At 37.9% G+C, this 25,203-nt stretch overlaps 1 protein-coding gene across 1 annotated transcript in view; it reads left to right on the top strand.

The window, feature by feature from the left end:
* The window catches only part of DYNC2LI1 (dynein, cytoplasmic 2, light intermediate chain 1), a 69,125-nt gene extending 46,147 nt beyond the window's left edge, over positions 1-22,978 (top strand). Inside the window, exons 6-12 of the mRNA XM_006882378.1 lie at positions 2,516-2,702; positions 3,913-3,981; positions 4,574-4,651; positions 12,592-12,668; positions 13,254-13,324; positions 21,353-21,450; positions 22,874-22,978. Coding sequence (XP_006882440.1) covers positions 2,516-2,702; positions 3,913-3,981; positions 4,574-4,651; positions 12,592-12,668; positions 13,254-13,324; positions 21,353-21,450; positions 22,874-22,978 — 685 coding nt within the window. The remainder of the gene's footprint in view (positions 1-2,515; positions 2,703-3,912; positions 3,982-4,573; positions 4,652-12,591; positions 12,669-13,253; positions 13,325-21,352; positions 21,451-22,873) is intronic.
* The last annotated feature ends 2,225 nt before the right edge of the window (positions 22,979-25,203 follow it).

The following is a 25,203-nucleotide window of genomic DNA, read 5'->3' as shown; positions in this document are numbered from 1 at the left end:
CCTCACCAGCATTTGTTGTTTTCTGCTCTGTTGAATTTTGCTATTCTTACTGGGGTAAGATAATATCTCATAGTTGTTTTGATTTGCATCTCTCTTACAGCTAGGGATTTTGAACATTTCTTCATGTGTTCGTTCACCATCTGAATATATTCTTTGGTCAAGTGTCTGTTCATATTCTGTGCCCATTGTGCAGTTTGGTTTTTTACCTTTATCTTGTCTCGTTCGAGCATTCTATAAATTCTAGATATAAGTCCCTTATCAGATCTGTCATTATCAAATATTTGTTGGAGAAGTTTTTGGATGTGCATAGGGTTTTGATTTTTAGGAGGTCCCATTCATTATTTTTATCCTCTCCTGGTTGTAGGCTTTTCAGAATGCTTGGAAGACTGTTCAAGTTGTGGATTAGTGCTTCTAGGGTTCTTCCAAGCTTTTTTCTAATGAAGTTTATAGTCTTGGTTTTAGTCCTAGGTCCTTGATCCACTTTGAGTTGGTTTTTGTGTATGGTGTTAAGTGTGGATCTTGTTTGAGTTTTCTGCAGATGGTTTTTCCAATTTTGCCAACACCATTTATTAAAAAGACTGCTGTTTCCCCACTGGTTTCATCTCCTTGTCAAAAAAATCAGTTGACCATGGGCTGGGTTTCAGGTTCTCAATTCTATTCCATTGATCTATGTGTCTGTCATTGTACCAGTACCATGCTGTCTTGAACACCACCACAATGTAGTAGGATTTGAAATCAGGGAGTGAGATACCTCCTACCTTTTTTCTCTTTTTAAGGAGTGCTTTGCCAATTCGGGGTTTCTTTCCATTCCAAATGAAATTGGAGACTGCCTTTTCCTTCTCATTGAAGAATGGAATTGTTATTTGTATTGGGATTGCATTGAATGTGTAGATTGCCTTTAGTGAGATTGTCATATTCACAATATTGAGTCTTCCATATATAGGGGTATAGCACTGGTCTGTCCATTTGCTGTACAGAGGTAACTTGTGGTTTGCTGTACATGATTAGAGAGAGACCAGTTGGCCTAGTGGACCGAAAGTGATGCTGCCAAGCCAACGGTCGGTGACCCTAATCCACAGCCCTCCGGCCTCTATTTAATTGTTTTTGGTCAAACATTCTTCTAGGTCATATAGCCCTGGTGTGTCCACTTGACATACAGAGGTAACTTGTGGTTGCTGTAAAGCTGAACACTGTGACACTGATGTGTCAAATATGATAATGGTTGCCCAGAGTGGGCGGTATTTGGTGGAGCTCCCCGATTAAAACAAGCTTGGAAGCAGGAGTGGCATCCACTTCTGTAAATAGCTTGTGTCCGGAAACCCTATGAACCTGGAGGAAGGATGAAAGTCATGCAAGTGTCGAGGACTTTCATTCATAGGCTCGCTATGAGCCGCCTACAACTCGACAGCACTTAACAACAACATCAGGTTTTTTTGCTGTTCTTTTTCAACTTGTTGGAGATGCTGGGTTAAAGAGTCAATATTTTTTTCTGTCTTTTAATGAGTGTGCTTATTGCTATAAATTGACTCCTAATTACTGCTTTGGCTGTTTCCCAGAGGTTTTGGTAAGTTGTGTTTTCATTGTCATTTATTTCAAGAAACTTATTAATTTCATTTTTTATTTCTTCTAGTACCCACTCATGTTCAAGAAAGGTGCTGTTGAGCTTCCAAATGATGGGTTTTTATTCTTTATTCTCTGTTACTAATTTCTAATTTTGTAGCATTGTGGTCTGAGAAGATACTTTGTATTATTTTATGCTTTTGAATTTATTGATGCTTGTGTTGTATGCTAAAATGTGATCTATTATGGAGAACAGTCCATGCATATTGGAGAAGAAGGTATACTGTGATTTTTTTTTTGGCATATTAGCCTATAAATGTCTATGAGATCACGTTGGTTTATTTTGTGGTTTAATTCTTTAGCATTTTTGTTGAATTTCTTTCTGGAAGTTCTGTCTTGTCTTGAGAGTGGTGTATCAAGTTGATGAAGTCTCCAACTACTTATAGTAATGTTGTCTATTTCCTTTTACAGTTTTGTTGATGTTTGTTTTATAAATTTTGCAGGTCTTTTATTTGGTGCATAGATATTTATTTTTATTCTGTCTTCTTCTATTGACCTCTTAATCATTATATAGTGACCTTCCTTGTCCTTTATGATGGTTTTCACATTGAAATCTATTTTATTGGAAATTGGTATCACCACTCCTGCTTTTTTCTGGTTGCCATTTACTTGGTATATTTTTTTCTCACCCTTTTATTTTCAGTCTTTATTTTTCAAGTGTGTCTCTTATAGACAGCATATTGATGTGTTGTTTTTTGGGGTTTTTTTATCCAGTCTGTGATTTTTTTTTCTCTTCAGTGGTTCATTTAAACCATTTACATCCAGTGTGATTATTGAGAGGCAAGATTTTGTTGCTATTCAATGATAGTATTGATATTCTAAACATGTTTTATCATGCTAGATATCAAAGTGATAGTTATTTGGACAATTTTTGAAACTGTTTTTGTTTCTTTAGGACATGTTCTATTGTTCTTGTTATGGATCTTTCAAAACCTAATGACCTTTGGCCTACCATGGAAAACCTGTTGCAAGTCACAAAAAACCACATAGATAAAATGATAATGAAACTGGGAAAGACAAACTCTAAAGCAACTTTGGAAATGCGACAGAAGATGTGGAGTAATATGCCAAAGGATCATCCAGTGAGTCACTTAAGCCCACACATACATAAAGATAACATCATAAACAACTTCTTCAGGTTCTTATACATTACTTGAAAAAGCAATTTAATAAACCTTCAATTAGATTTGTTTTTTATGACTAACATTTCAGAAAGTTATGCTACCAAGCCAAAGTTGGGTGATTTTAATCTGCGGCCCTCAAGCCCAGTTTTAAATGTTTTTGGTCAAACATTCTTCTAAGTGGTATAGCACTGGTCTTTCAACTGATTGTACAGAGGTAACTCGTGGTTGCTGTGATGCTAAATACTGTGACACTGATGTGTCAAATGGTGATAATGGTTACCCATGGTGGACAGTGATGGAGCTCCCAGATTAAAACAGGAGTGGCATCCACTTCCGAAATAGCTTGCCTCGGGAAACTCTATGTACGTAGAGAAATGATGAAAGTTATACAAGTGTTCAAGGTTTTTCTTTCATAGGGTTGCTGTGAGTTTTTTACAGCTTGACAACACTTAACAACGAAAGCAAAACAAGGGAAAAAATTCTTGTCTTCTTGTTAGATTTTTGCTATGATTATTATGGCATATTACACCAAGCAAAAAAATAAACAGTTTTTAAGGTAGTAGTTTGATACTGATTTTCTAATCTTTGTAAAATAGATATTAAAAAACCAGACTGTGCAATGATTGCCTGGCAAAGTCTAGAAAGAGCTAAAGATTTAAGCAAGGGATAATTATAACATTCCTCACCATCATTCTATCTTTTGCATTTATTTGTTGTCTGTCATATATTCAGTTTCTTTGATCTTCTGATGATTAATAAGGTTATGAAGTTCAGTGGTGATTTTGTAAGTCCTTTAAATATGGTCATGATCATCTTCTCTAGAGTTTATGTACATATGTTTTGCATAGATAATATCAGAGCAAGACAGTTTTATGGTTTCAATCTGTGTGTTAGAACTGCTGTTGTAATAAACAACAGAAGGAAAAGCAGGAAAATGGCTTTTATGGGAAAATAAAAGAACAGAAAAGTAAATATTGTAACTTATGGACTTATTTCTAATACTTGAGAAATACATTTTGGAAAGTGAAAACCAAATATTGAAAGTGTCTAGAAAAATCAATACCTTTCAAGAAACTGGAAATTATATATTTTAGGAACTAAATATAAATTGTTGAACATTTAACAGTTAACAATTATATTCAATTCCATGAAATATGTTTGTTAACAGGACCGTGAACTGATTGACCCATTTCCAATACCCCTAGTTATAATTGGAAGTAAATATGATATTTTTCAGGTAAGCTATAAACTCTTTCCCTTAAGTTGAGTTTGTTCATGCCTGTCAGTGCCTTTTATTGAGGAAGAATAAACATAATGAAATAAGAATTACTCTCCAAGTGACTGGTCAAAGAGTCACACATCTTATAGATTTTGGAAGAGAATTCGGGGAGGGGGGAGGGAGGTAAAGAACCATAAGAGCAATGATTAGATTCTTGAGGGATCAGAAGATTTAGAATGATTTTGTAACACAGTCACAGGGGTATGCAACTCTTTTTCAACTTCTAAGTTGAATGAAGTAGAAAATTAGTTTCCTCTTAATCTTGTCAGAAAATCTTTGTGGCATTCTGTATTATAAAATGTGTGCTTAGACCTAAATTCTTTTGACTCAAATGTTTAAACAGAGGAAAAATCTGATAACTGTAGCTTTTGAAGCTGAAACGATTGTTCAACTCTCCATAGAAATAAATACCAAGGTAATGAAATCCTGCTTCTCAGAGTGTTTAAAAAAATAAGAAGTAATCTATTTTTACATTCAATGATTTGCATCATCTTGCTACAGACACTTATGACTCTCTGTTCTTTTTCTTTTTAATAACATATTTCTTCAGGAATTTGACTCTGAGAAACGGAAAATGATATGCAAGACTCTCCGATTTGTTGCACATTATTACGGAGCATCACTAATGGTCTGTACATTTCCTCACCTTTTAACATGAATGGGCAGTAATACATTTGGGAAGATTAGCAACTTTTAACACAGATAAAAATATCAGTGCTTATTCTAAGTACTTTTTCTTCCTCTTTCTTTAAGATTCACAAGATTTTTCCCCCATTCATTGATTGTTTTTTCTGTTCATTGATTATTGCGCATTTTCCTCCTACCCCTCCCCTGCTCCACTTTACAGTGCACTTTGTGTACACACTGTTATCATTCCCTCATTCTTTCCATAGTTCACAAAGACTTACAGGTGCTTCCTGTGTGCATTAAACAGTCTATATCTGTCTAGAGCAAACTGCACAGGAGTAAAACTTTTGAATTGCTTAGACCTATAACCCCAATTAATCTTAAAAGAGCTAAATTCAGTATTATTTACCTGCTTTATTATTTATCTATATATTCCTAAATGTCCCTTTAGACTACTACTAGTATCATAAAGGAAACATTAATTATTATATTGTAATAACTTACTAATTCAAATGATTAATTCTACATTATATTAGTATTATTATATTTCTCTTTATGGTATACTGCAATTCTGTGTGATCATTTTATAGTCTAATAATATAGTAATAAATATTGACTATTATATTACTGTACTATTGTTGTTGTTGAGTGCTGTTGAGTCACCTGTGACTCAAAGCGACCCTATGTACAATAGCCCTAAACCCTGCCTATCTTGTGCCAACCTCATTGACTCCAACACACCTACCCACACTACCCCAGTCACTGAATCAATCCATCTCATTGAAGGTCATCCTCTCTTGCGCTGTCCCTTCACCCTCCCAAGCATGACGTCCCTCCCCAAAGACTGATCCCACCTTGCAACATGTCTAGAATATGTAAGACAACTTCAGAATCCTTGCCTCCAAGGGGAAGCCTGGTCTCACCTTCTCTAGGATAAACCTGTTTGTTCTCCTGGCAGTCCATGGTATATTCAGCACTCTTCTCCAGCACCACAGCTCTGAGGCATCAATTCTCCTTCTATCATCCCTAGTCATTGTCCAGCTTTCTGATGCATAGCAAGTGATTGCAAAGCCTATGGCCTGTATCAAACACACCTTAGTCTCCTTATACTATTACACTAACTTATACTATTAGTATACTATAAATAGTATTATTTTTTACTATTTTATACTCTTTACTATGATAAATTTTTTATGTCCCTTAAGAATTCTTACTATGATAGGAAGCTCTGTGGTGTAATCCATAGGGAGTTGCCCTACTAACCCAAAGGTGGTGCTGTTCAAATGCACCAGCAGCTCTGCAGAGAAAAAATAACCTCTTCCTGTGTGATTTACAGCCTTGCAAGCCTACTGGAAGGTCAGCTATGACTTAAGTTCTGACTTGACAACAGTAAGTTCAAGTATAAGATTTTTTTAAGAATTGTAGTATGTATCCCCTTAAAAGAAAAGAAGTGAAAAACCAAACTGTGTATCTTTTTGTAAAAAAAAAATTATCAAAACAACTATGAGAGATAATCTCACCCCCGTAAGAATAGCAAAATTTAACAGAACAGCAAACAACAAATGCTGGTGAGGTTGTGGAGAAACTGCAACCCTTATTCAAACCCTTATTCATTGTGGTGGGAGTGTAAAATGGTACAACCACTATGGAAGTCTGTATGGCGCTTTCTCAAAAAGTTGCAAATAGAAATACCATTTGACCCAGCAATTCCACTGCTGGCATATACCCCCAAAAAGCCATAATTGCCACCTAGGCAGATATATGCACACCCATGTTAATCACGTCATTTTTCAGAATAGCAAAGAGTTGGAAACAACCTAAGTGCCCATCAACAAACGAATGGATAGAGAAGTTGTGGTATATTCACACAATGAAATACTACGCTGCTCTGAAAAACAAAGAACTCAAGAAATATTATACAAAATGGGTGACCCTGGAGGACATTATGCTGAGTAAAATATCTCAGTCACAAAAGGACAAATACTGCATAGTGCCACTGTTGTAAAACAGGACTGACATCGGGGTTGGAGAGAGACTGAGAAAGATGGGATAAATTATATATACTGCATTGAAACAGATGAGGGAGAGAACTGTTTAAAAGTGATATATGATTAGATATTTTTGTCATGGCAGGAGTCCAGAATGAAGGCTGCATAGTGAAGTGGACTTGGGGGCAGGGATTATATAACAATGAAAGAATTTTTCTTTTACTTTTCAAAGAGAAGAGTGAACTGGGGGGAGGGAGAAGTAGGCAGGAAGAAAAGTACAACAATGAATGAATGGAAATCTAAGTCTTTGCAAACTTTCATTAAAATTAATAATAAAAATTTAAAATGTTGTTAAAGAGGCGAAAGAATGCTGCCTGGATTCAGACCTCAGGACAGCCACTTTCTAAATATGTCATCCTTGACAAATCATTTTATCTCACTTATGCCTTAGTCTCTTCAAGAGTGAAACGAATAAAAGTCCTTCATGGAGTTATTGTAAGGATTAAAAGAGAGATTACCTGTAAAGTGCTTAGCATAAGGCCTGAAATAAGAAATGAGAGTATTGCTATTATCACTGTATTTAAATATATTTCCTTTCCATTTGAGTAATTTTTTCATAGTCTCATTGTTTTCCCACAGATCAAAGGTCTTATAGGAACCTTGGCATATTCCAACCCTCTGTGTTCATGGCTACAATATTACAACTTAAAAAAAAAGTATAAAATATATATTTACATTTTCTTGCACTTTTCACAACACTTAAATCTGTCTCATCATTCTATTTTTCTTAAAAAATGTAATCCTTTCTTTAAAAAGGTAATCCTTTTGTTTGAACTGTATTTTGAAAAAAGATTCATATTTACTGTTTTCAAGAGTGAGTGAATCTTCAGTGAATCGCTTGTCTAGAGTACAGAAGCAAAGATTGTGAGTTTTGAAGTTCCTCATTTTATACTGGATAAGTCAACATGTTAAATTCTAATTAAGTTAGCTTTAAGGTCTGTCTCTTTGTAGTACATGATCTTTGTAAATTTGTCTCAAACTAAAGGTTGACAGTTCGAACCCAGTAAGTGGCACCAAGAAAGAAAGGCATAGTGATCTGTTTCCATAAAGAGTGATCACCATATTTTTATGCAAATCCATAATATTCAACTCCTGTGCATTATTTTCATGAGTACACTGACAATGTTTTCAAATGTTTTTGACTTCAGTTTCAACTTTTTTCTCTGGTGAGTGGATTTAATGGAAAGATTTTTTTTTTCTTAGCCCCTGTTGATATGAAGGTTTGGGTTCCAGGAACAGAACCTTAGCACCTACTCTTGAGCTTCTAAAGCAATCCCTCTCCAGGCAAGATTCTTTCCCTTTTCTACAGACCTCTTTCTCCAGTGTGGGGATATGAGAGTAACCCTCTTTTATCATGGCATCAGCTCTCACCAGGGTGGGAAGCCCCAGTCCAGGAAATGCACCCACACGCAGAGAAGTCAGGCAGGCAGGCAAGGCCAGTATACCACAACCACACACATTCCTCCCTGCTGTCTGTCTGGCAGCCGCTACCCTCAGACCATTTCAGTCTCCCACTTGGATGGGGCCTTGCAGCAGGCATGAAAACCATGGGCAGAAAGATAACACAGCTGCCCTTTGTGTGAGATGGATGTGATTGGTGGTGCAGGGGCCAGTGGGACGGGGCCATGTGTATCCATACCATCCTGCTGCTTGGCTTCACATGGGCTGGCACTGCAGGAATCAGATACACTCAGGTAGTGTCCCCCAGACCAGCCCATACTTACACTGTGGCAGCCACACGTGCACACATCTTTGATACAGTGCACATAGACTAGTGTTATATACTAGACTGGTCACAAACTGTCCTAGTAAACACACAGATTCAGTTACTTATTTCCTGATTATGAGGGTGCTACTAAACTCAAGCTATGACCAGAGCTTCTTGGTCATGGCTTCTTTACTTTTGATATAAACTTGTTTAAAAAGAATAATATTTTCAGAATATTGAATGAAATAAAAAATCATTTCTGGAAATATAAAAAAGAGGAAAAATGTGCTGTATATGGCATAGTTGCTTTATGGCAGAACTTTTTACATTATTCATTTCCATCTGTCAGTGTGCATTTACGCTCCTTAGAATGGTCTCACTATTTAAAACACACACATGCAAACATAAAATAGAAGTAGCTTTATTTATCTTGACTCCTGGGTTGCCCTTAGAATCAAGTCAGCAGTAGCAGGTGTTTTTGAGCTAAGTTAGCTGTGCTTTGTAAACATTGAAGATTGAGGAGAATCCTTTAATATGGAATGAATAATACTAGATCATGAGTCAGCTTATCCTAATCTTACGGGTACCAGTTTAGATGAAAGACAGGTCAACCATGGCCCACAAGATCAGGGACAGGGAGAAGGTCTGGAAAGGACTTAACTTTCAGGAAGTCCTAGGAGACAGAGTCAGTGGAAGAGGCTCCTGTGGAGACCTGGGGCCCAGAGCCCAGAAAGCCTTCCTTTGTTTGCTAAGGAGTTATCAAAGCCTCACTTTTCTCTCAATTTCCCTTCCCCTGTGACCTTAACTGCTCTTCAGGACTCCATACTGTTCAATTTTTTTTTTTAAATCCTAGATAAAACAGTCAAGAATATAGATTCAATAAAATTAGCAGTCTAGTAACACAAATAAATATTAAAATAGAGCAAACTCAGTTAAGTAGGACCAGATTGAGAAGAGAGCTACTAGGATGGCTCAGCCCCTTGCCGTTGTCAGAAGTGACTCAGAGTTGATCTTCTAGAAGGCTTTTGGAGGCTGTAAATTGCACAAGAAGACATGGCCATAAGGCTGGCAGGAAATTAAAAATGGTGATATATGAGAACCAGCATAAAATCCTATTTTAACTGTTTTTGTTGTTGTGTGTCATCGAGTTGGCTGACCCATCGCTGTTTTCAGAGGCAGTTAATTGCACAGCAGGAGATTGCCCACCCTTTTCCCTCCAAGCAGCTAGTGGATTCGAACTTCATGCCTTAGGGATTACAGCACAACTTCTTATCATTCGGCCACTGGAGCTCCCTATTTTAACTGTCTGGAAGGTGATAATTCTCTTTAAATATCTGAAGGTCTGCCCTGTGACATCAAGAATGGTGATTCAGTGGAGTATGTTTAGTTTGAAATAGGAAAAAAATTTTCTAACACTATCATTATTTGAAAACGGAATGATGTGCTGTAGGAAATAAAGAGTTCCTGGGCACTGAGTTTGTTCTAGCCGAAGCTCCCAGCTGTTTGTGAAGGACACCTTAGGGGAGATTGGTGCCGTGTGTGGAGGAGGTGGGTCCTCTGGCTTTCTCGTTTTTTAAATGCATTCGCAATTACATTTTATTACTTTTTCATAAAGGGAAAATAAATACAAATGAATAGAAATTAAACAGCAATTATATATTTTAAAATTAATTAAAGTGTTCTATACTTTTACTAAAATACCATCTTGGTAGAAGCACTGAAATGATTTAATTTTTAAAATAAAGTACACTAAATATTATATATGTAAGCTCCCTGGGAGCTTATTTGCTTGTTTTTTATTTTCTTATTTATTGCCCATCTTTAAAGTAACAGGTCCTTTTAGAATTACACTCTGTGGGTTCTTTTGTTTCATAATATAAAAATATGATACTGAATTTTGGAATATCTTTTAAAAATGTTTTAATCCTTTTGTTGTATTTTAGGTAAAAATATACATAACAAATTCATTTTCTCTCAAGTAGTCCATACATGAATTGCTCTGTGATATTGTTTGCAATCCCTGCAGTGTGGCAGCACTCTCCCTGATTCCTCCCTGGATTCCCAGTTTCCACTTGTCTGGTTTCCACATCCCTTGTTTGCTCATTTTTTGGTGATTCTGAGGAGCACATTCTCACTGTGTTGCTGGTCTAGTCTCAGCAATGGTCTGATTGGAAGGTGACTGCCAGGGTACCTTCCGTTTCCAGTTAGAAACATTTCCCTCTAGTCTGGTTTGGGGGTTTTCTCTGTTTGAATTGGAACGTTGTTCTACTTTTTTAAAAAATCCATTCTCACTGGGACCTGTCTTGTGGCCTGGATCAGAGTGGTCAGTAGTAGAAGCTGGATACAACCTACCTCTTAGGTCTCAGTTTTAAGGAGGCTGAGGTTCATGTGAGTCCTTTAGACTTAACGCTTCTTTGAGTTCTCATTTCTCTTACTTCTCTATATTCCAGGTGTGTAGTTGCTCTTGGATGGCCTTTCACAAGCTTTTGGGACCCCAGATACTATTCACCATTGTTATCTTTAATAGTTGTATTTTCCCAGTTGACCTAAATGTCCTCAGAACTGATAGTCTTTTTAACCTTCAGACCCAGTGGTTTAATCTTGATGACTGAGTAGTTTTATAACTCTGATTCCTTTACTAGGAGTCTGTTCTTAATACAGAATGAAATTTTGCTTGTAAAAATGCCATCACAACTATGAAATTAATCTTTTTGCCTGATAGTGATGTTCCATTTTGGCTCAGAATTTTTATTCTCTCTTTCATCCATCTTGGTCATTCCGGTTCACTTGATTTAGCTCTGAGTGGCTTATATCTCCAAAAATCATATCTAGTTTGAAAAGGTTTATAGGATAACCTAATTACTATTCTGCCTAATTGTTGATAGTACCAATCCATATCCAAAGCAAGAATATTCAGTACCTCATTTTGGTAGGGGCTGTGAATTAGGATCAACTTAATGGCAGTGCTTTTGTGTTTTATTTTTGTTTTTAAGGCATTGCAAAAGAGAATCTAAATTAATTTTCGTGACAATCAGTCCATTCCCACATTGTCTTGTTTGAAGGCAGTAGCATGCCATTGGATGTAAAAATTACTTATGATGCTGTTGTTGTGGTGGTTATGTACTTTTGAGCTGGAACTGACCCATAGCTGGATTTCCAGTGGTTTTCCAGAGTCAGTGAATTACAGCCGAGGAGATTGCCCATCTGTCTCCGGTGGAGTAGCTTGGTGGATTCGAGCTGGGTTGGCAGCACAATTCCTTACCCACTAGGCAGCCATAGCCCTCCTAATTTCTAATCAGTGAGATTGCATTTGGAAAACTTTTTTTCATCTAGACTATAATAAAAGTATGTGAATGTATATTTATACCAAAAAATATTTACATAAAAAACAGATTAATCTTGGAGAGGATTAAACCAAGCTACTCCTTGGAGGCAAGGATTCTGGGGCTTCGTCTGACATACTTTGGACATGTTGCCAGGAGGGACGGGTCCTTGGAGAGGGACATCATGCTTGGGAGGGTGGAGGGACAGCGCAGGAGGGGAAGACCCTCTGAGATGGATTGATTCGGTGACTGGGGTAATCGGGATGGGTGTGTCAGAGGCGGTGCGGTTGGTGCAGGATAGAGCAGGGTTTAGGGCTGTTGTGCATAGGCCGCTATGAGTTGGAAACGACTCGACGGCACATAACAACAACAACAACAAAATTTTTAAACAATTCCTTTGGCAATGACTATAAAATCCTTAAGTAGAAGTAGCTGAAATGATGAGTACATGAACACAAATCTATGTTATTATTGTTATGTACTTCTGAGTTGAAACTGACTCATAACTGCCCCTCCAATGGGTTTTTCCAAAACAGTAAATTGCATAGGAGGAGATTGTTCAGCTTTCTCTTGTCAAGCAGTTGGTAGATTCAAACTGAACCTTTAGGTTGGCAGTGCAATTCCTTATCACAAAGCTACCAGATGTCGTATCTTGCATACATGATGTGTAAAAAGTTCAAACATTTCTTTCCTTTTATAGCTACATTTGTTTTCCTCTACAGAAACATAGATATTTGGTAGGCAAGTAAATAACAATTCTCTTTTCACTATGTACTTGTTCAAAGCCATATTTATTTTAGCAATTTTTATGTTTAAAATAAGTAAATAGTATATAATTTATTCTCCTGATTTTTTTTTTTAGTTTACCAGTAAATCAGAAGCTTTATTGCTAAAAATTCGTGGAGTCATCAACCAATTGGCATTTGGTGTTGACAAAAGGTAATGTTTTACTTTTATATAACTTGGGGTTTTTTAAACAATGTGTCCTATCAAATTATCTTTCTCACCAAATTTTTATTTCTTGCATGGCTAAGTGCTCTGGATGACTATTCTCAAAAAGACAATGTCACCTTATCTCCTCCTTCTTTTATCATTTACTGTTGCACAGATTTTACAACTGAGATGCTGTTATGTACTTTCTGACCAAAACAAAATGATCCTTTCACTCATATTTCCCTAATTTCTTTTATTTCTCCTGCCATCTCTTCCTTTTTAGGAGCTCTTTCTTGTCCTAACTTAAAATGGAGTGGATCATTTTAGTATGTATCTTTCTTAGCCTAGATATTTGTCTTTGTTTTCATTTTAAGTAATTTGGGTCTGTTATTTTTGTCTCCTATAAATCCTTTATTCATGTTATACTTTTAATTTTTTTAAAAAGCTCAAATTAATATTCATTCACTGAAGCAATGCTCTTCTCAGTGGCTATGTGTATATAACTTTGCTCTACAGTTTATAGTGGAGTTTGGTAGGATATTCAATTACTAAACTAAATTGCATTCTTTTTTTCCCCCCTTATTCATGTAGCAATTCGAAATGTGTGGATCAGAATAAGCCACTCTTTATCACAGCAGGATTGGATTCTTTAAGTCAGATAGGTTGGTGAACTTATTAAGATTATTCAATCATTTTGTAATTGTTTATTGATTTTATCCTAGGCCACTTGGTCTTCAACATACCACCATTTCTAGTTCCATTATGAATGTTGTTATTTCATATCTATTTATATTGTGTTCACAATATTGATATAACACGCATCAGTGATGTATTTGTGGTGAAAGGAATGTCACCGTATGGCCTCTTTTCAACTAAAAAAAACTGTATGCCTCCCTTCTCCTTCACTAATTCCAGGTACTTTTCAATTTCAGCTCCTTGAGTTTAGAAGAAACCAGAAAAATAGAGGCACCAGGAAATAAAAATTACATATTATGACCAATGATTAAAAAAAATTAAATTCAGTGATAAAATAAAAAGGACACATAATTAAATTAAGTATACCTTTATTTTTTCATTATACAATTAGATAAATATATCTAAAGGAAGTTTCTATTTTATAAGGTTATATTCCCTTATATATGGAATAACCCCCTAGATGGGAGCTCTGGTAGCCTAGTGGCAAGAAACTACGCTGCAGTCTCAAAGGCATGCAGTTCAAGACCACTAGTTGCTCTGCAGGAGAAAGATGGGCATTCTCCTCCTGTGTGATAACTGCCTCTGAAAACTTGCTGGAGGGTCAGGAATGGGTCTGCTCTGATTCTGCAGTATACATAGCAGCAGCAGCAGCATACTTTGTCCATATAGGGAGCTCTGGTGGCCCTAGTGGTAAGAAGCTGCACTGCAATCCTGAAGGCATGCAGCTCAAAACCACCAGCGGCTTCGCTGGAGAAGGATAGGCACTCTCCTTCCATGGGAAATCTCCTTCTATGTGATTACAATTAACTGTTTTTGAAAACCCACCGGAGGGTCAGTTATAGGTTGGTTCCAACTCAACAGTACACAACAACATGCCCTATATGCTCTAGAAACAAATTTTAATTTGTACAGTGATGTCTTTTATCTTCCCCTAGAAGCTAATTTTATTGGATAATCTTTAAATCTAGCAACTCTCCACACTGTGGGTGGCATAATTTGGTTTTAAAATTCTAATAGGCATTTAAGGAACTCTGGTAGCTTAGTAGTAAAGCACCCCAAATCTACCAGCTGTTCTGTGGGACAAAGATGGGCAGTTCCTTCCTATACTGCCTCTGAAAATGCCCTGCAGGGTCAGCTGTGGGTCAGCTCCAGCCTGACAGTACGTAACAACAATCATGGGCACTACTTTTCTCTTTTTATTCCATTCCTCCATTATTCTTACAGGGTGACTCAAGTTCAGTTGTGGAGCTGTCAGTAATGAGACTATAGATTGAAATTAAGGAAAAGGAGCACAGAAGTGGTTTTCCTTAATAAATGATCATGAAATGGACTTTTTAAATTATTATTAATATGAACTTAATTCTGTATCGGTGAAAATCACTGAAGGAACTGGTGGATAATAATGCTCATTGAACTATTGCCTGGGTGAATAGTTAGCAGTCAGAAAAAGACTGAGATAATGAATTCAAAAGACAATATGAAGCGTCCAAAAATTTTAAAAAACATTTTGTTCCATGAAAGTCGATGTGAAGAAGGTGAAAAAATAAGCTACACACTGAAAAAAAAATTCAACTCACCAGTCTGACAGAGAACTGTTGTTAAATACCCTGGAGTCAACTCCAACTCGTGGCAAACCCATGCGCAACAGCTGACAACACCGCCTGATGCTGGGCCAGCCTCACAGGCCCTGCTGAGGTGAAGCCCTTTCTTTTCGAGTTGTTGTGCCAGTCTGTCTCATTGAGGGTCTTCCTCGTCTCTCCCTCCACCTTTTCAAGCATGGTATCCTTGCCCAGGGACTATTGTCTCCTGACAGCTTGCCCAGAGTACATGAGACAAGCGTCCCCATCTAAATAGTGCAATGGCTGTACTTCTTCCAGACGGATCTGTTCTTTTCTTAGTCCTTGGTATATTCAGTACTCTTTCCAAATACCGCAGTTCAGAGGCCTCATTTCCTCTTCAGCCTTCCTTATTCACTGTCTAACTTTCACATGCAGATGAAGCAGTTGAAAACATCATGGCTTTTGGCATGTGCACTGTAGTTCTGAGAATGGCATTCTTGCTCTTTGGCACTTTAAAGAGATCCTTGACAGATTTGCCCAATGTATACCATTGGTTTCTTTTCCCCCCATAGTAATAAGCAATGTTTAGCAGGACCATGCATCATTCTCAGTTTTTTAATGAATCTCCACTGAAACCTTACCAAATTTTCACTCTCATTAACCCATTTTATAAATAAGCAAATAAAGCACAGGAAAAAAAAGCTTACATGGAGCTAAAAAAATTATTCATTCAGCAAGAATCCTTAGAAGCTTGCAACATAGAAACATAAGTTATGGAAATGTATGCATATTCTATGCTCCTCTCTAAACCAAACCTCAGGTCAATTTCAACTTGTAGCAACCCTATAAGATATAGTAAAATGGCTCTAAATGTTGTTAGAATATTTATGATCTAATACAGTTTTTGGAGAACACAATGCTTCATATCTCTCCTGTGGAATGGTTGATGAGTTTGAACTATTGACCTTTTGGTTAGTAGCACAATGCTTAACCCTCTGTGCCACCAAGACCAAAGAAAGGGCTGACAGTTGAATGACAAGATGTTCATGTGAATCAGGTTTCAAAATGTGGTAATAATGAGAAGATTTCAAGGAAAATGTGTTGACAATCATTTGGATTACCTTTCAGTTGAACTGCTCCTAGACCCCTGCCAGAATCCTTGGGAGATTGGACTGCATTAAAAATGAAAGCTAAACTCCAGAAGACTGACTTGCCAAAAATCTGTCTCCTGTGTTAAGTATATGAAATGGCATCAGCAACTTCATTGACTGGTGCTTCCCTGAGTGTTGATTGTGGATCCATGTAAAATGGAGTTCTTGATGGCCTCGGTCTCCATCTGTCATGATGTTGCTTATTGGTCCAGTTGTGAGGCTTTTTGTTTCCTTGATGTCGAAGTATAATCCGTACTAAGGATCTTTGATCTTCTTCAGTAAGTCCTTCAAGTCCTTTTTACTTTCAGAGTAAGCTTGTGTCATTTCTGATATACTTGAGTCCATTGTTACAGTCACTAGCTCAGTCCATCTTGTTGAGGGTCTTCTCCTTTGCTGACCCTTCACTTTTCCATACATGATGTCTTTTTGCAATTACTGGCCCCTTCTGACCTTACGCCCAAAGAATGAGATGAAGTTCCATCATCCTTGCCTCAAAGGAGCAGCCTGGTTGGACTTCCTCTAAGACAGACTTGTTTGTTCTTTTGGCAAGTGATAGGGGGCTGTGTACGTGGGTGTTGTGTTGCGGTGGTCTCTGGAGAAAGGTGACTCTGCCTCCAGGAGACAGGGAAGCCACGCTTGGCCTTGGGTTGAAGGCAGCAGCGGCTTCAAGCCCAAAAGGAGAAGAGGAGAGAGGAGGCGGCCATAATCTCCCAGGTTTGTGTTAATAGTTGGCTACCCAATGTGGACAGAGAGTGGGGTGGAGCTCCCCTATTAAAACTAGCGTGGAAGGAGGAGTGGCATCCACTTCCATAATAGCTTGCCTCCGGAAACCCTATGAACCTGGAGAGAGGATAAAAGACACCCAGGTATCGAGGACTCTCCTTCTTCGGGTTGCTATAAGTCAGTCACCTGTGACTCGACGGCACTTAACAACAACAACATAATTCAAAGCCATTGATTCTTCCTTTGGTCATCCTTATTCGTTCTCCAACTTTCAGATGCATAGGAAGTAATTGAAAAGACCATAGCTTGGATCAGACACACCTTAGTCTTTAAACTGACATTGTGGCTCTCTGGCACTTTTTAGAGATCCTTGGCAGCTGATTTTTCCAGTGCAACACATCTTTTGTTTTATTGACTGTTGATACTATGGGTGTTGTTGTAAATCCAAGTTAAATGAAATCCTTTACAGCTGCAGTCTTTTTTTCATCTATCATGATAATTGGCTATTGATTTAGTGGTATTTTTATTTTCTTGACCTTGAGCCTTAACCCATATAGTCTTTGATATGTTTTATCACCGTTTTTTTGAGAAAAGACACAAATATGCATATAATCAGTAAGTCAGGTAAACTGTCTTCCAAATTTCTTGACATAGACAAGTAAGCACATGCAGGGCTCCATTTGTCTGTTGAAATATCTCAATTGGTATTTCATAAGTTCCTGTAGTTTTAATTTTTTAATTGGTGCCTTCAGTACAACCTGGACTTCTTCCTTTAGTGCTGTTGGTTCTTGATCTTATGCTACTTCCTGAAATGGCTGTTGTTGTTCTTGTTGAGTACCATCGAGTTGGAATGGACCCATAGCTGATCCTCCATCAGGTTCTTAGAAGCAGTAAATTGCATGGGAGGAGACTGCCCATCCTGTTCCCTAGGAGCAGTTGGTAGATTTGAACTTGTGTACTTTCGGTTGGCAGTGCAACTCCTTACCACTAAGCCACTAGTGCCTGCCACTGACCAGTTCTTCTTGATATGGTGACTTTGTGTAAAAGAAGACATCCATTTTCTTTAGATGCTTCCTACATCAGTCAATCTTTTGCATGTAGAATCCTTCAGTCTTGTAAGTTAAGGCTTGAATTTTCCCTCCAGTTCTTTCAACCTGAGAAATGCCAAGCAGGATCTTCCCTTGTTTTCTAACTACATCTTTGCATGTTTCATGAAAATAATATTCTTTGTCTTCTTAAGGTGTCCTTTGAAATAATCTACTCACCTCTCTTCATCAATTCTTCCTTCTGTTTTAGCTTTTGTATGAGATCAAGTTTCACAGTCTTTCTTCATATTTTTAATGACCTTTTGCTTTCTTCATATTTGATGTAATCGCACAACTCATCTGGTCTTTGGTCATTAATGTTCAGTGCTGTTCTTGAGATGGTTTCGTTGTTGTTGTTGTAGTTGTTTTTTATTGCCGTCAAGTCAAGCACGACTCGTGACCCTATGAACAAAAGAAGTGAAGCCTTTTTATAACTTTAGTCATTTAGGTTTCTAAGTTAGGTGAGATAAATCCAGGCTCTCATGGGCTTGTTTTCATTTTCTTCAGCATTAGTTTAAACCTGAAAATGTCTGTTCCATACAGAATTCTATCACGAGATATGCAGCTGCTTTCCTGTAACCAACGCTGTATTTTCCTATCACCAATCCTTTTTTGTTTTCAACTTTTGCATTCCAATCACATTATTACTAATACATCTTTTAAAATTTTTTATTATTTGATGATGATGACTATGTGTGTATGTGTCTCTGTGTGTCTGTACCGTCTAATCCAATTGGTACAAGAGGAGATTGCCCCTCCTCCAGCGAAGCATCTGGTGGTTTTGGACCACGCACCTTGGGGATTGCAGTGCAGATTCTTGCCACTAGGCCATCAGAGCTCCCTCAGTTATTACTAATACATCTTGATTGCATAATCAGTCTGTTTCAGACTGCAGAAGTGGAGAGAAATCCTCAGTTCCTTCCTTTTTGGCTTTAGTGTTTGGTGCATGTATGTGAATAGTAGTAATAGTAGTGCAGGTCTTCTTTGTGTGCATGTGTGTGTTACCATGTCACTGACAGCTTTGCACTGATGGATCTTGAAATGTTGTTTTTGACAATTCATCCAACACCATTCTTCAATTTATTGTTCCCCACATAGTAGGCCAGATGCAAGATACATGCTGATGAGTATACAAAGTGGCATATGAGCACGTGTAAAGGGGTTTTGGCATCACTAGCCATCAGAAAATGTGAGTAAAGCTATAAGTGAGATATCACCACACGCCTCTCAGACTAGCTAAAATGGAAAATAATATTAACACTTAAGTGCCAGAAAGAACGCGGTGCAAGCATCACATGTTGCTGGTAGAAATGGAAAAGAGTCCAGCTGCTCTAGAAAAGTATGACAGTTCCTTACAAAATTAAACCGACAGCTGTCATAATAAAGAACTTCATTTGGGCATTTATTCCAGAGAAATGAAAGTTTGTTCGTATAAAAATCTGTACCAAGTGTTCATAGCAGTTTTCTTTTTAATAGCTAAAAACTGGATCAGCCCACATATTATTCAATAGTATTATGCTGAATTGAAAATTACCACTTACAGAAGGTTGTCTACGTCAAGATTCTATGCATATTACTTTTTTTTACATTTTTAAAGTGACAGATTTTTAAAACTAGGGGATAGATTAGTCCTTGCCAAGAGTTGGGAGCAGGGCAATGGGTAAAGGGTGAAGGGAAGGGAGCAGAGAGAGATGGTGACGTGAGGAGACTCTGTCATGGAAATATTCATTGAATTGAATATGTTTGTGGATACATACCAGATCTATTAAAATTGTGTAGCATTTAATACACATACACACATGCATACTCTCATACTCACAGATTAATTAATGAGTGCAAATAAAACTTGAGAAACCTCAGTAAGATGGGTGGGTTGTATCAGTGTATTTGCCACAAAACTGGCAAGAAGGTTCTAGATACCAATGGTAGGAGGTTCTTGGTGAATAATACAGATACTAGAATAGATAGAATGAAATTCTCAGGTTAAAATTAAATGTTACTGCAAAGTGACAAGTTTTTAAAATTTTTCAATTCATTTATACTGAATAAGCAACACATAAATGCATTACTTTTATAACAAGCTAGCATACTGTGTGTAAAGATTAAGTTTGATGTGTATATTTGTTACCATTTTCTACACATTTCATACATGTACTTCTCATTGCCATCGAGTCAGAATCAGTGCATAGCTGACCGACCCTTCAGCTTTTCAGAGGCTGTAGCTCACATGGGAGGAGATTGCCTGTTTTTCTCTTGCAGAACAGCTAGCTGGTTGTTTTGAACCACCTACCTCTGAGTTGTCAGCACAACTTTTTATCCACTAGGCCACCAGAACTCCCTAGGTAGGTGTATGGTATAGAATAAAAAACAAAAAACAAAACAAAAAACACAAGTCCAAAACTGTGTGTTTAAACATAATACTGTCATTCTGTAGTTATCATTATAAAATTTGCCAGTCTTCCCACTCAGTATAACACTTTTTTATAACAGTTTTTCCATATCAGTGCTACATGTAAGTTCATTGGTTGTTTTAACTGCTGTATAATATTACAAATGTAACAGTGTATCATTCCCCTATTGATGTGTGTGTTTTGAGTAGATGGCTTGTTTTTCACCTACACAGATGCTATTGCAGCACAGAATTCTTAATAAATGTATGTCGGGGGAGGGTTTGTTTTGGTGGTTTTTTTTGTTTGTTTTTTAGGGAGCTCTGGTGGCCTAGTGGGTGAAGAGTTGTGCTGCCAGCTCAAAGGTGTGTGGTTTGAATTCACTGGCTGCTCCAAGGATAAAAGGTGGACATTCTCTTTCCATGTGGTTCACAGCCTCTGAAAACCCACTGGAGGGCCAGCTGTGAGGTAGTTCCCACTGAATGGCACATAACAACAAAAAAGTGTGTTTAGAGTAACCACCATGCACTAGAGTGGCTGCTTCACACAGTACAATCTTTTTCAGCGTTAGTGCCAAATCAAGCCTAAACCCACTGCCATCGAGTTGACTGCAGCCAACAGCTACCCGTCATCAGGTTTCTAAGGCTGTAAACTAGTGAGAGCAGACTCAGCCTTCCTTCTCCCACCCAGCAACCATGCATTCAAACCACTAAACTTTCCGTTAACAGCTCAGCAGGTGTTAACTGGCCACTGGGCCACCAGCATCAAATTACTCCCCAAAATATCAATTCCAATTGGTGTCTTATTAGCAGCTCTTAAAAGACTGTCTCTTATCATTATCACACTGTCAAATTTTTTTGTGTGGAGAATGAGAACCACAATTGCCCTCCTCCTCTCCTCCTCTGTCTCTTCCTCTTGTACTCTGCCTCAGTCCTTTGCTATAGAGGGTGGTGGTCCATTTTAATTGCATTAGGGGGAACAAAATGAATGATCTAAAGTTTGTTTTTTCTTCAGTTGTCATCTGTTTCATTGATGGTGCCTGTAATTGTGTGACTGTGCACTTATTTGGAATAAAACTTTGGCTTTTAGGATCCCCTCCTGTTCCTGATAATGAAATTGGAAAGCTTCATGCCCATTCACCAATGGAACTGTGGAAAAAAGTATATGAAAAGCTCTTTCCACCGAAGGTGTGTTTCTGCTTCTTTTATTTTGTTGTTATTGTTGTCTTAAAATATTTTCTTTTGGGTACAATGATGATGGACACCATATTGATATCATTTATCAAATTTTTATACCTTTTTAAAAACTTAACTAGTGTTACTAAAAATCAAGATGTTGGTTTATGGTTCTTTTTACATTACATAAATGAACAGTTTGTTAAATACTAAGTTTTTCATCCCTTTTAAAGTAACTAAGTCTGAAGTTCCCAGCTAAAACAGTAGAAGCTGTGTCAGGCCGCCTGTTTTCTCCTGAAGTGCTCATGGACGGCCAGGGCTTTGAAGTAGTTACAGGAGCCCCAGGACAGATACTTGAGTTTAGTGCTGAGTTTACATGTGGATGTAGTGAAGGTGTCGTGGCCCCATCTGTATTCCTGGTGTGGCAACTCCCACGCCGAACAGGCCCACTGGATCCCTTGTCACTGCAGCCCTGGCTTAGGCTGGAGCTGGCACATCCTCACGTGTATTGGAGTTACTCTGGGAGTCATTTGGCATCTGGGTGCTGACGTCTTTGGCAAGGCAGCTGCAGGAAAAGGCCACAGAGAAACAGAGGCATTAAGGATCACCCAGCCAGGGAGGGCAGAGGTCAGAGAGAGGTCACACTTGGATCAGCCTGTGCTTTTCCGGCAGAAACTCATTAAAGCCAGTAACATGGTGGGGCGAAGTTTCGGGACAGATGTCAGTATGATGCAGTGAAACTTTATCAAACCCTGAGCAGCGCTCGTTATGGATATCCACTTCCTAAACAACATTCTTCCGGAAACTCAGTGAACTTTGAGAAATGTCGATGGTTAGAGACAGGCTTTGGGCCTTTAGTTCATAGGGTCACCATGAGTCGGGCTCAACTCGACGGCACTCAGCAACAACATGGCGGGGTGAAGTTTCAGGGCAAGATGTCAGCCTGGCTCAGAGGAGACTTCCTGCAGTGAAACTTTATTGAATCTTGAGCAGCATTCATATGGATGTAACAAGAATTTTTAGCACTATTTAACAGTTATTGGAAATTGTTCCAAAGGGTCTGTGATAATGAGTATTTGTATCTATTGTGTTATAATAGATTTTTATGTCTTTTAGAAATGATGTTAAAAATCATTTGCTTAAGGTTTACTGGGTGCAAGGCCGTGTAAGGGTTAAAAGATGAGTAAAACCCAGTTTCTTCTTTACTTTAATACAGAATTCACTGCATGTTAGGGAAGCGAGCGATGGTATCTTAAATGAGGGGAGACAAAGGGCTGATGATCATGGAAAGACTTGAAGAGGCCACAAAAGAGATGCTTGACATTCAGATCAGAGCACTTCCGGGTGGGCAGGGGAAGAGGCCTTGTTTTAGGCAGATTGCAAAGGGTAGGGTTGGGCCCTGAGCGTGAAATCTTATGCAGATTTGTAATTTCAGAATATCAACACCCTAAAAGATGTTACAGACCCGGCGCGAGATCCTCAGTATGCCGAGAGGGAAGTTGATGAGATGCGAGTTCAGAAGGACCAGGTATTAGCCTAAACTTTCAATTTAGTTAATCTAGAGGGTTTTTAAATAAAAGTATTAGAATTATGGAATTCCATAATTCTTTTTCTTCATCTATCTCTATAGGGTTTTTTTTTTTTTAAAAAGTGGGTTTGAGGGGTTTTTTTTTAATATTTGAAATAGTACATCTTCACTAGGAGTCAGTAATGAACTGCTATTATTGATAAGCATATCTGTATATTTCACGATAATCACTTTTATTAGGTTCTTTTAGTGTTAATAATACAAATATTGTTGACAAATTGACCATTGGTAGATGGTGGTAGCTGTACTTTTGGATGCATTGACCAGAAAAGGCGTCTAGGTCACACCAATTGCTATAATCCCTTGGCTAAAGATTTTATTTAGCATACCTGAAAAGTTATAATATCCTAAATTTGCCTGTAAACTGGTGTCATTATTGTTGCTACAGTGAATTAATTGCATTAGTTTTAGATATTAATTTAATGTACATGGTACATAAACAAAATTTTACGCTTCTCTTTTAAAGCTATCCTAATAATTACCCGGTTACTCAGTTATTAAATTGATATGCAAAGTTAACATTTAAAATTCCACTATCTCCATTTTTACATTTTTTATATCTTATGTTTTCCTAAAGTGGCTTTGTTGTTTTAGTTGTTACGATGTTCCGTCAGTTGGAGCCAGTGCATAGCTGACTCTGCAGTGGGTTTTCAGAGGCACAAACTTCTCGTGAGCAGACAGCCCATCTTTTCCCTGCGGAGCAGCTGATGGGTTTGGACCACGTGGCTTTGGGTCGGCGGTGCAGCCCCTTACCATGGGGCCACCACATGAAACTGATTGAGGTTCATATTTTCACAGACTAATTTTGAAAACTTCTGCTAGATTTTCCACTAAATATTTAAAACTACAGTTTCATTCTTGTAAAACTTGGTCTTTCCCATAGATTAATGGAATAGAATTGAGAACCCAGAAATCAGCCCATCTATTTATGGTCAACTGATTTTTGACAAGGAGATTAAATCAGTTAAATGGGGAAACGACAGCCTTTTTAACAAATGGTGTTGGCAGAATTGGAGAACTATCTGCAGAAGACTTAAGCAAGATCCACACTTCACTCCATATATAAAAACCAACTCAAGGTGGATCATCGACCTAGGACTAAAACCAAGGACTATAAACTTCATTAAAGAAAAGCTTGGAAGAACGTTAGTAGTCCTAATCCACAACTTAAACAGTCTTCCAAATGTCCTGAAAAATCTACAGCCAGGAGAAGATAAAATAAATGAATGGGACCTTCTAAGAATCAAATCCCTATGCACATCCAAAAACTTCTCCAACAGGGTAAAAAGGGAAGCCATAGACTGGGAAAAAGTATTTGATAATGACATGTCAGATAAGGACTTATATCTAGAATTTATAAAATACTTGAGCACCACAACAAGATAAATAATCCAATTGAAAAATGGGTACAGGATATGAACAGACACTTCACCAAAGAAGATCCCATGAAGAAATGTTCAAAATCCCTAGCTCTAAGAGAGATGCCAATCAAGACAATGATGAGATATCATCTCACCCCAGTAAGACTAGCAAAATTTAACAGAACAGCAAGCAACAAATGCTAGCGAGGTTGTGCAGAGACTGGAACCCTTATTCACTGCTGGTGGGAGTGTAAAATGGTGGAACCACTATGGAAGGCAGTATGGAACTTTCTCAAAAAGTCACAAATAGAGATACCATTTGACCCAGCAATTCCACTACAGGGAATATGTCCTAAAGAGACTGTAACTGCCATCCAAGCAGATATATGCACGCCCATGTTTATTGTGGCTTTGTTCACAATAGCAAGGAGTTGGAAACAACCTGAGTGCCCATCAGCAAACAAATGGATAGAGAAACTGTGGTATATTCACACAATGGATTATTACGCTGCATTGAAAAACAAGGAACTCATGCAATATTATTCAAAATGGGTTACTCTGGAGGACATTATGCTGAGTGAAATATCTCAGTCACAAAAGGACTAATACTGTATGGCACCATACACATACACATACACTGTTGTAGAATGAGGCTGACATCAGGGTGGGGACAAGACTGAGAAAAACTGGATAAATTATGTATACTGCATTGAAGCCAATGAGGGAGAGAACAATTTAAAAGCAATATATTTTAGGGCATTATCATTATCATAAGAGTTCAGAATGAGGGTTGCAGAGTGGAGTATACTTGGTGTG

This window comes from Elephantulus edwardii, unplaced genomic scaffold, assembly GCF_000299155.1.
Source record: "Elephantulus edwardii isolate Elephantulus edwardi_28Jun2011 unplaced genomic scaffold, EleEdw1.0 scaffold00019, whole genome shotgun sequence".
NCBI lineage: Eukaryota > Metazoa > Chordata > Mammalia > Macroscelidea > Macroscelididae > Elephantulus > Elephantulus edwardii.
This window is presented reverse-complemented; position numbering and strand designations above follow the sequence as displayed.